The sequence below is a fragment of the Podarcis pityusensis genome (assembly GCF_964106645.2).
Source record: "Podarcis pityusensis genome assembly, chromosome: 1".
Lineage (NCBI taxonomy): Eukaryota > Metazoa > Chordata > Lepidosauria > Squamata > Lacertidae > Podarcis > Podarcis pityusensis.
The window spans coordinates 74,732,319-74,744,406 of NC_138028.1; the positions used below are offsets into that span (position 1 = coordinate 74,732,319).

General features: G+C 47.4%; 1 protein-coding gene across 3 annotated transcripts in view; it reads right to left on the reverse strand.

Annotated features, from left to right (window-relative positions):
• Nucleotides 1–334: 334 nt before the first annotated feature.
• The window catches only part of TSPAN32 (tetraspanin 32), a 38,847-nt gene continuing 27,093 nt past the window's right edge, over nt 335–12,088 (reverse strand). For all 3 annotated transcript variants that reach the window (XM_080999808.1, XM_080999807.1, XM_080999806.1), the window contains exons 6-9: nt 11,274–11,375; nt 7,571–7,660; nt 6,628–6,711; nt 335–1,537 (exon numbers count right to left, since the gene is read on the reverse strand). In XM_080999808.1, coding sequence (XP_080855934.1) covers nt 1,442–1,537; nt 6,628–6,711; nt 7,571–7,660; nt 11,274–11,375 — 372 coding nt within the window. In that variant the 3' untranslated portion in view covers nt 335–1,441. The remainder of the gene's footprint in view (nt 1,538–6,627; nt 6,712–7,570; nt 7,661–11,273; nt 11,376–12,088) is intronic.

Below are 12,088 nucleotides of genomic sequence, written 5' to 3' on the forward strand. Positions count from 1 at the left end.
TTCAGCTGAGCTACCTCCTGGGAAGCTGTCAAGTCTCCACCTTTTGTTCACAGGTATATTGCCTTGTTGAAACACTTACCACAATGTTATTTCAACGAGATGGCAATTTATCGCACAGCACTACAAAGTATTGGTTTTATCCATACCAGTAGCTACTTCAAAATCTGACAATGGGCAGAACCATGATTCTGTATGATCTCCTGCTAGTACATTCAACCTTGGATTTTCAGTTCACTTCAGGCAATTTAGAAATACTGTAACTTATTGTAGTATCTAGAACAAAACAACAGAATTTTATGGCTAGGTAGGATATATGAGAACAGAACACATCTACTTAACCGAATACATTTTATTTACAGGAATTCAGAGTAATATGAAAGGAATGTCCTTGGTGTTAAATCAAAAGAATAAAAGCATATTCCTAGTTTGTGCTGTTTTCATTCTAGATCTTAACTGGAGGCACAGTGTATTACAACTTGCATGGTTACCATTTAAGATCTACATTTCCAAACTGCGTAGCCAGCTAAAGTAAGTTATGATTAACATTGCAATCCTATACAGAGTTAACCAGGAGCAAGTTGTACTGAAATTAATGGGAATTGGGCTGAGCTGTAAATTCCATTGGCTACAACTGAACTTAAGTTACTCATCATGACTAAGTAAAGTAAATCATGGAAATAAATCATGCTGTATTTAGTGGAGCTTGCTCTTCAGTGAGCGTGTTTAGGATTCCGGCTTTACTCATCATGACTAAATTTAGGTGGGGTGCAGCATAGGCCTAACAGAACTTAACAGCACCCATTTCTGTCACAACTGTGCGTGTGTGTGTTTGAATTAAACAAATGGGTTCTTCCCTATTTAGAGCATCTTCACGTATTCAAACCAAGGAAGCTTACAAAATATGCAAATAGGGTCTGATTCATGTTCAGAAATGGCTATAAAACTGCTTAAAATAATAATGTAAAGCAAGCTGCTGTTTTCTCTCTCTCCTGAGCCTTAAAATATTCTTACTGGTTATTGAACCAAGTAATTTCCATTTCCTTGAGTTTACTTTTCACTGGGGTATGTTGTTCTGTTTTGACTAGCTATTTTGGGGGCTCTAAATGATGGCTTTCAGTTGGCAAACACACTTGCGGCTGGGCAAGTCCTTCGTTGCCGGTTTAAACCCTGCCTCCATGTTTCCACTCAGCATTTCATGTTTCTGCTGCCTGATCATCACTTTAGCCAGTCTTTGTTGACAGATGCTGCAGCTGTCTTGGTTGCATCATGGGAGTTCACAGTCACATCTGAGATGGCACATTTGTGTGTGTTGGGGGGGGGGAGGGGACTGATTAGGACCACCCAGCATCCACCCACAGTCGTGGCACAAATTCCAGTTTCTCAGAGTCTCCAACAGTCTTGCTCTTTTCCCCTGGTGGTGCAGAAGTCTAAAGCCAAATTCCTATTGCTTTGGCAGCGTGTATTTGCCCTTCCGATCCAAACTCTTCTTAAAGTGGATGGCGTACCAGAGGAACAAAGTTAAGCTCATCCCATACACCTAGGGTAGGTAATTAAATGAAAGACAATTAAAAACATTTTTGTTGTTTAAAAGAAATTAATTAATTATAATGGGTTCTGTCCAATAGTTACATTTGTCCAAGGACTTCCACTTGGCTAGTAGAACTTCCCCTCCCTCTCTTCTCTCTGCACCCTAACCAAACCTCTGTAGGTTTGGGGGGAAATTCAGGACAAATTTGGGGGTTGGGGTGCATGGATGGAGGAGGAGGAGAAGAGTTCCCATGCAGACGTTGAGGGGAACAACTTCACTAGACACCTTGTACAGTGGTACCTCGGGTTACAGACACTTCAGGTTACAGACGCTTCAGGTTACAGACTCCGCTAACCCAAAATAATACCTCATGTTAAGAACCTTGCTTCAGGATGAGAACAGAAATCACATGGCAGCGGCGTGGTGGCAGCAGGAGGCCCTGTTAGCTAAAGTGGTACCTCAGATTAAGAACAGTTTCAGGTTAAGAACGGACCTCCGGAATGAATTAAGTTATTAACCCGAGGTACCACTGTATTTCTCTACTGCCTTTCTACAGGTTCAAAGCGATTTCTATCAAAGCAATAAAAATACAATGCAATACAATCAAATCTATAAATAATATGGGACCACCATATAAGTCACCATATAAGAGCCACCATGTAACAGTCAAAGAAACAAGATGGTCTTTAGTAAAAAGGTGTACAAGGAAAAGAAAAAAACCCTTTAGAAAAGTCAGCTGAGAGGTAGTTTCCTTCATTTCTTCCAGGGAGTGGTTCCACAGTTTCAGAGTAATCATCAAAGTAGCTTTTGTTATTGTTCAAATTTACTGCCAACTTGGCACAGACAATAACAGCTGCTTGCTACAACTCAACTGGCAAGTGAACTTGTATGGGAAGACTCAGTCCTTATAAGCACAGAAACTCTGATCCTTGGGGTTGAAACCACATCCTCCTGGCAAAAACCAGTCACCTGCAAATCACTGCCACTCACTAGAAATCTGTTTCTGAGAGAGGATAGGAGGGAGAAATGTATTAGAAAGGGTGTTATGTACTGAGTTGAATAGGATCCAAACTGTAGCAGTCTGATTGGTCCTAGAACAATAGGATCCAAAAGGCAGCAGTCTGATTGGTCCTAGAACAATAGGATTCAGAATGCAGCAGTCTGATTGGTCCTAGAACAATGCAGCAGTACGATTGGTTGGCAGGAACCACCCAATCCTGCTCCAGATAGAAGTGAATCCACAACCTGATTGGCTTACAGTAAAATTCCAGAATTAGCCAATCATGTGCAGCCCATTGTGTAAATAATGTATATAAAGCAGATACTGTGAGGGGACATTTATTCATTCCTCCTCACCACTATGAGCTGAATAAAGAGCATGAAATCACTTTGCGACTCTGAGTATATTTCACTGGCGACGAAGGTGGGATCCCGCTGAGCTGACTGCCACACACAGCACCGCAGCACCGCCAACTGCCGCACCGCTGCCTCGCACCGTGTATCCAGGCTTCAGCTCCGGGGCACAAGGAACTCAGAATGGCAGCCAACAGCAGCTTCTCGCCATTCAACCCAGCATCTGGAGACTGGGAAGCGTACGCCTCCCGTTTCACCTTCCTCCTAGAAGCCAAAGGGGTCACCGACGAAGAAGACGCCAAGAAGAGGGCGATATTCTTCAGCGTCTGCGGAGAGGAGACGTTTGAAATCGCCCGGGCTCTCCTTGCGCCTGAAGACGTCGCTACTGTTCCATACAAAACAATAATGGAACAGCTGAAGGGGCACTTTTCGCCGCAGCCCTCAGTGGTGGCTCGTCGAAATGCCTTCTACGCAAAGCGGCAAGCCCCTGGGGAAACCATAACTGGGTTTGTGACCTCTCTCCGCCAAGCCGCCCGGTTCTGCAACTTCTCAGAGCTGGAGAACATGCTTCGTGACCGCCTCGTCGGTGGCCTGAAGGATGAGAAGCTGCAACGACGCCTCTACGCTAAGAAGGACCTAACGTTCCAGGTCGCTCTGGAGGAGGCCCTGGCAACAGAAGCTGCCGAGAGGTCGACCCAAGAGGCACGGCCGAGCCTGCCATCCCAACCGAGGGTCCACCATGAAGACCTCACCGACGACTCAGGATCCGACAGGGAGGAGGTGCACCGAGTACAGCAGCGCACTCAAGCAGCGCACAGACCACAGCTGCCTCGACGAGAAGGAGGGAACTGCGCAAGCTGCGGGGAGAGTCACGAGAGGAGGACCTGCCGTTTCCGCAACGCAGAGTGCAGGCAGTGCAGAAAATCGGGACACATCGCCCGGGTGTGTCGGGCTCGGCCCACCCGACACCAGGCATCAGATGACCAATCCAAGAGCCCCAGGTCCCGGGGCCCAACGCACCAAGGCAACTCGATGGAGCTCACGGACTTCCAGGTATACCAGTTGCCCCACCCCAACGTAGAGAAAATTTATGTAGAGGTACAGATAGAGGGGGCCCCATGCCGCATGGAGCTTGACACGGGTTCAACTCTATCCATAATCTCGGCAAGGACCTTAAGGAAACTGTGTCCCACTGGGGGTCCCAAACTCAGGCCGGCCCCATTCACCCTCCGGGACTTCCAGAAACGTAAGGTCCCCACAATGGGGGTGGGGACCTTCAGGGTGCAATACCGAGGGCGGACGCGGCAACTGGACTTGCTTGTGGTCAAGGGCCCCTACATTAGCTTACTGGGATTGGCATGGTTTGGACCACTGGGGCTAGCTGTCACCGGGGTGAACCACACTAGCTTACAAGTGGACGTGGACGCCATATGCAAGGAATTTCCAGGGGTTTTCGATGGGAAATTGGGACAGTATACGGGCCCCCCCATTGCGCTACAGCTTGACCCCGCAGTACGACCGGTCAGGCTCAAGGCCCGCCGGGTCCCGTTCGCCTTGAAACCCCGTATAGACGAGGAATTGGACCGACTCGTAGAGCAAGGAGTGCTGGAGCCGGTGCCTAATGCTCCCTGGGAAACCCCAATCGTCACACCCGTCAAGCCTAATGGTTCGGTCCGCATCTGCGCAGACTACAAATGTACCATAAACAAGGCCCTCACGGCCCACGCATACCCAGTGCCAGTGGTCAGCCATGTCCTTGCCACCCTGGCTGGGTCGAAAATTTTTGGCAAGCTGGACTTGGCCCAAGCATATCAACAGCTGCCAGTAGATGAGGCCACAGCAGAGGCACAGACGATTGTGACGCACAGAGGAGCGTTCAGGGTAAAGCGGCTGCAATTCGGTGTCAGCGTGGCACCAGGCATATTCCAGAATTCGCCGGCTACACAACCCGCAAACATGAACTGTCGGCCCACAAGGGGTGCCTGTTATGGGGAAGCAGAGTCGTTGTTCCCCAGCCCCTCTGCAAAAGGGTCCTCACAGCCCTACACGAGACACATCCAGGGGTAGTAAGAATGAAGGCCCTTGCCAGGAGTTATGTGTGGTGGCCGGGGATCGATGGAGAGATAGAGGCCTGGGTCAAACACTGCCAGGCCTGCCAAGAATCCCGCCCAGATCCCCCAAGGGCCCCAGTCCAGTCCTGGGAGTCCGCCCGAGCACCATGGTCACGCCTGCATGTGGATTTCGCTGGCCCCTTTCAGGGGAAAACATTCTTCATAGTGGTGGACTCCTACACCAAATGGCTGGAAGTCGCACTGGTACCGTCCACTTCCACGTCCGCAGCCATCCGGGTACTACGCAGGCTGTTTGCAACCCACGGGCTCCCTGACACTCTCGTCTCAGACAACGGGACTGCATTTACGTCAGGAGAATTCCAAACCTTCACAGCGCAGAACGCCATCCGCCACATCCGTTCGGCGCCGTTCCACCCTGCCACCAATGGCCAAGCAGAACGCATGGTGCGGACCACCAAGGACACCCTTCGCCGCATGACGCAAGGGGACTGGGAGTACCGCCTTGCCACATTCCTTCTAGCACAGCACAGCACCCCCAGCTCAACGACTGGCCGGAGCCCCGCTGAACTACTAATGGGTCGGCGCCTTGCAATCAGATTGGACCGCCTTCACCCCGATAGAGCTCAGGATGAGGTAGTGGTGGGGGAAGGCAGGAACCCCCGGACCTTCGAGGCCCAGGACCCAGTGTACGCAAAGAATTTTGGGGCAGGCCCAGCATGGGTACCCGCCACAATCACCAGGGTCACTGGCCCCGTGTCGTACGAGGTGCTAACGGATGGGGGGCAATGCTGGCGCCGCCACTGCGACCAGATACGGCGACGATTCCCGGCAGAAAACCAGGAGGAGGACAGGTCAGAGGAGTCCCAAGGGAACAGCGGGGCAGTGAGGCCCATAGAGCAGGAGGGGCCAGCAGGAGAGGCAGAATCAGTAAATACAGAGAGGACCCGTGAGGCCGAAAGGACACCGGAACCAGAACCACGACTGAGCGAGCCGGTTGCACCAGACCAAACAGCCGCATCACAGCCAGCATCCTTGGAACACGAGCCAGAACCCGGAGCCCGGACCAGGGAACACCCCAGGCCACAACGCACACGTAGGCCGCCGGCATACCTTGAGGACTATGAATGCGACCTCCCGGGCAGGACTGGAACTTAGAGGGGAGGGGTGTTATGTACTGAGTTGAATAGGATCCAAACTGTAGCAGTCTGATTGGTCCTAGAACAATAGGATCCAAAAGGCAGCAGTCTGATTGGTCCTAGAACAATAGGATTCAGAATGCAGCAGTCTGATTGGTCCTAGAACAATGCAGCAGTACGATTGGTTGGCAGGAACCACCCAATCCTGCTCCAGATAGAAGTGAATCCACAACCTGATTGGCTTACAGTAAAATTCCAGAATTAGCCAATCATGTGCAGCCCATTGTGTAAATAATGTATATAAAGCAGATACTGTGAGGGGACATTTATTCATTCCTCCTCACCACTATGAGCTGAATAAAGAGCATGAAATCACTTTGCGACTCTGAGTATATTTCAAAGGGGTTGGGGTTTTTTGCGAGGCAGAATGCTGCCACTTCTGCAGAATTATGTTGCCATCCATAAAGCTAGATTTGCACTTCTGCTTCTGTTGATTAAGGGGAAAAGCAGGAGGATACCAGAGAACACAAATATTTACCATGAAGAAAATTGTAATGGTCATCAGCACAGAGACAAAAGTCATGTGTTTTTTCAGGAAATTTTGGATCTCTTCTAGGCAATCCTGAAATACGAGAGAAAATAGATTAGAGGACAAGATAATAAATGAAGGCTGTACGCCTATGCACACTTACTTGGGAGTAAGCACCATTGAAACACAGTGGGATTTACTTCTGAATAAAAATTCAAAGAGGATCAGGTTCCATGTTTCCCTCCCCAACTCCTCACAGATTTGGAGGAAGCATGCCACCAAACAGAAGCTGCTTGAGACCAACAGTGGGATAAGGACTTCATGTCTTGCTTGTGGTCTTCCCAGAGGCATTGTCTTGGCAACTGTGGAAGTTAGGCTGCTGAACTAGATGGACTGTTTGGTCTGTTCAGATGGAGAGTGGTATCATCCAGCAGGGCTCTGACATTCTCACAAAATTAGGGCTCTGCCTTCCAATAATTCCTCTCAAAATACTCATACCAGCCAGTGTGTTTCATGGTTAGATTGGAATCTGGGAAGCCAGGGCTCCAAGTTTCTACTCAGCTATGAAGCTCCTTGACTGACCTTGGACCAGTCGCTGACCCTCAGCCTACCTTACCTCACAGGGTTGTTGTGAGGATAAAATGTGAAGGAGGAGAGCCATATACAGCATGTTTTGTTCCTTGGAGCGAAGGTGTGATATAAATGTAGATGCAGTAGCAGCAGCAGCAGCAGCAGCAGCAGTTGCTGTTGTTGTCGTTATTAACTGTTTCATAGAACTGAAAGTGTCCTGAACTATCATTTTGTTTAACTTCTAGCCCAGATGATGTCAGGAAACATCTTGGTGCCAGAGTGACAAGGCCAGTTTTGCTAATACCCCAGCTGAGTGAGAATTGCTTCGCAAGAACCTGAACTGACTGTACTGCAGAGCTTCCCAGCCTCACATATAATTTACCTTTTCTGTTCCCACAGCTTCTGATTGGCACATCTCTTTTTCAATCCTGCTTGCTTCTCCAAAGGGTGGCTTTTTCCCACAACAGAGAAACTGAAAGAAAAGGGAACACACTCGTATCATTGCTTTTCTTTTCCAAACAAAACCCTTAAAGAAGAGTTTTGATTGTCGTCTGTTGGTTTGTTACTGGTAAACTGCAGAGGTTTGCCTCCTCAGCCTTAAACCCTACATTATTATAACTGCAGTGGTTGATATAACAGCTGGCCATCAGACTGATGATTAAAGATAGGGGGGAGTATCCAACTAACTTGTTCCATTGGTACAGCAGAACTTCCCTCCCCTGCTTTTCTCCCTTAGCAAGTGCCACACCAATTCTTAATCTATGCCAGAGATTTAGTGGACCCACCGGGGGGGGGGGGGAGTAAGTTCTCTTGCACAAGTGGAATCTTTAAGTTGATGGAGGGACTTGGCTGTTTGCCACCCATGCTCTCCATTCATGATATTATGTGGTCAAATGCTTCTGCTTTGCTTCTCACTTGCATCTTTTATAAGTTTGATACTGCTTTTCAAAAGTTGCCACTGGTTTCGTTCCCAGTGACAAACCACTCAGTCCTTCGCTCCTCACCAGTATTTTCCTTTATTTCTTGGCACGTCCTGCATTTTCCATGCAATACAACCAATGATACAATGGAACAAAAATATTGTGTGTTTATTTAGAGACATAGCTGCAAGCGGTGTGGGAATATGGGAGAGGCCCTGGTTCATATGATGCACAATTCAGCACTGTGCAAACAGATGAATCCTGATGCAGGTTCTGTGACGTTGCACCTGGCAAATACTTAAAGCATTTTGTGGAAGTATAAATCTTATGCAACAGGGTGATGATGTTACTGGACTGGACAGCAATACATGATGTAAGCCTCACGGACCCTCCTTGCCTGCCACTTTGTGGCACAAATTAGGAAGTACAGGTACCCCATGCATCCCTGGCTGGGTCGCACTGTGTATATCCATATTATACAAGTATGAATTTTATAGCAAATAAAGGTAAACATCCCCTTAAGGTCTAGCCATAAAGTGGTAGTGGACACATGATTTCTATAGAAGTCCCATCAAAACCTTCTGGGATAGTGAAAAGATGGTCATCTAGGTGGCCTTTTTTATTAACCCAGTCCAGGTTCCTCAGAAATGGTGCCCCATTTATACCTAATTTTCTGTACAAAAGATGACGTGTCTGAGAATATCAACACTTTCCTTAAATCACCTAAGGTAATGTTTTATTAATCTGGCAGTGGTTTTGCATTGATGGCATATACTATTTCGGGCATGAAGGACCATCGTTTTAAAAACAGCTTGTTTCATCAGCTAGGCAGCTGCTAGGGTGCAGCCAGTTCAGGTTCCTCTGGGAATTCCAAAGGCACATCTTATGATATCATAGTACTGGAAGAGTGCTGAAATTCCCTCTTCTACAAGACTCCTAAGGGTACCTGAACCTTGACTTGCATGGCATTTGGCCACAGCAAAAACTGTGGTGGTCAAAAACAAAACAAACAAAGAAAAACAAAAACATAAAGGCCCTGGCTAGGTGCCCGATGATTCTCTCTTGGGCACACAAACATGTTCTTTATAGTTTCTTTATGGCATGGCCATTGTGTCTGACTGATCAGTTTTGGCTCAGGAAGAAAGCAAAGCCTGACTTCTGCTGCCTTTCTTTTTTTACAGAATAGGTCAGGGCTGCAGTCCTGTACACCCCCACCCCCCGGGAGTTAGGCATGCATAAGGAAGGACGGTGCTTCCTTGACTCCTCCCTTCCCCAAGTCTTCACCCAATAATTGGTAGCAGAGACACAGAGTAGATTTGTAGACATTGTTGGGAACATATATTTTTTAAACTCCCCCACCCCCCACCCGGTCATTAGAAACACAAGATGTGGGTTTGAATTCTGCATGCTGGAAAACGTAAGGTTAGTGTAGGAAAAAGAAAGGAGGAGTCCATATAGTAAAAGAGCACGTGTTGATTTTCCCCTATGGCTCCAATTAGATCTTTATCAAAAACAGCTCCCACAGTGCAAAGAATCTGGAATTTCCTTTAGTCAGCTATCTGGAGAGGAGAAGCATACCTCTCTGTCTCTCCCTCTCCAACAAACATTCCCTCAACACTGCTGCTCTCTCTCCTGCACTCATCCACAAAGCTGTTTTTGATGTTCCTTGCTCCTTGCTCCAGGAACAGTGGGGCTTTCCGAGTTGCTCCCTGCTGCAAAGTTCCACCTGCTCATGGAATGCCCTTCTCTCTTACTCTGCTACTCTTCTCAGGGCAGTTTCATTGGTGCAGCATTATCTCCTCCATAAGCAGCAGTATAAGGCAGAGCAGGAATTCAAGTGCTATAGCACCATACAATTGTAGCACATCCCCATTACCCCTCACAGAGATGCAGTTCCCAGCACTCTCAACCAACTAGTTACCACCTTTATATTTATTCCTTCCTTCATTCTTCTTATTTGCATGGGGTGTTGGTGGTATGTGCTTTAAATGTGGCTGAGCGCCAAACTAGATGGGGGTAGTTTGGCATAAGATAGCTGGGCTTTGGTTTTAACCAATAGCTAGCATGGGATGGTGTGGAGGAAGCACAAAACTGGTGAGAAGTAGGCTTTAACCCTTTGGCTCCACCAATGGGAGATTTCCTCCCACTGTGAATATCAGCTGCAAGGGCTATGTGTGTGATTCCAAACAGGACTACAGCTGGGCCAGAGAATTCAAGCCCTCCTTCTCCCCAAGCTACAATCCCAGTCCAGCATCTCCCTCCCATGCTGGCTATCTGTTAAATGAAAAACAGCTGTGCAAAACCAGACAGTGGGATGAATGTCGCATCTAGTTTGGTCCTGAGAAGGCCCAAGTGAGGAGATTTTACTGCTTGAAGCAAAGAACAAGATGGTGTCCCTTCCGCTATTCCATATAGAGAAGTCAAAAGGATTGGCAGTTGAGTTTTGCTTCAAGACTAGTGATAGGATAATATCTTCCACTGTGCCAGAGAACAGGCAAGCTTAGTGGCTTCAGGACAGGCCATCTAGCAAACAAAGAGGGAAATGACGGACGCTTCCAGGAGCAGCAGCCAGGGGACTGCCACTGCTCCCCCAGCACCTGCTACCTGAAGCTATTGCCTCATTCTTGCTAGTGGATGGACCAGCAAAAGCAAATTGCCTTTGAGTTTGTTATGTAACCTACTGTTTCAGAGGGGTCAGAATTTAACAGATAACACGAAACCCCATCCCAAACTTGGAAACAGATATGGGGCATAATAGAACGAAGTTAAAACGTGCTATGTCATGATTGCTTACACAATATCAGCGTAGGCAGCCAAGGAAAAATTTCAGCAGTTCACCAGGACCTTTGATGCTTACCACAATGGGGGAGGGTGTTTCTCCCTCATTGGTCTTGCCAAGTGCTAATCCATTTCTCCAGGCAAGTCATCGGGAAGAACTAAATAGCCTGTGCTCCAGTCAGGGGTGTAGTGTTGTCCGCAAAGGCCCGGAGTGGGGAGTGCACGCACTGCTGCCCCCCTGCGGGGACGAAGCATGCCACCCCAGCCCTCATCGCTGCCTGGTGGGGGCAGGGTGTGGAGGGTGAAGAACACCAGGTTCTAAATCCTAGAAACTGGTTTCTGTGGAACGGCCCCTAGAGTATAGACCAAAATGTGCAAGCAGATCACCGTTTTGTGGATGGTATGTAGCTCCTGTCTCCTGGTGTTGGAAGAGTTGCTTCTCACATCTTCATACACAATGTCATACACATCCATCATGGCATCTTCAGCCTACAGGGAAGACATGCCCATAAGAATTTCTACATGTCAGCCATCCTTTAAGGAACGATCTTATAAACAGACAGTTGTGCTGGGTTTGCTGTAATTGTTTTCGAGTGCAGAAAAAAATGCACAATATAACACAGGGTACAGAATTCAGTTTCCTGAGAATCAGAGTTGTTTTTCCTTTGAAAAAAAAGTCTACTTTCAAGTCCTTGTGGGCTATGAAAGAAAATGTGTGGACAATGCCAGCTAAAATCTCAGAAATCTGATGATGATGATGATGATGATGATGATGATAATAATAATAATAATAATAATAATAATAATTATTATTTATTTATACCCCGCCCATCTGGCTGGGTTTCCCCAGCCACTCTGGGCAGCTTCCAACAAAAGAGTAAAAATACATTTAAAACACCAGTCACTAAAAACTTCCCTAAACAGGGCTGCCTTCAGCCTGAGAGGTCATTGAATAAGGATCCAAGTTGCTGGGAGTGGGCCCAACACCATGACTAGCAGTCCTGAGCACATTATGCAACCAAGTCAGAGAAAACTGTTCAATTATGCAAACTTGCTCAATTTTCAGAATAATAATAATAATAATAATAATAATAATGCAGAATTCAGCTTTCTTTGGATAGTGTTTGGGTTAACTAGGTATAGAACTGCAATGCATTTAGTTCAAAGTGCAAGCAGCCCTGCTCTTGAAACTGGATGAAAAC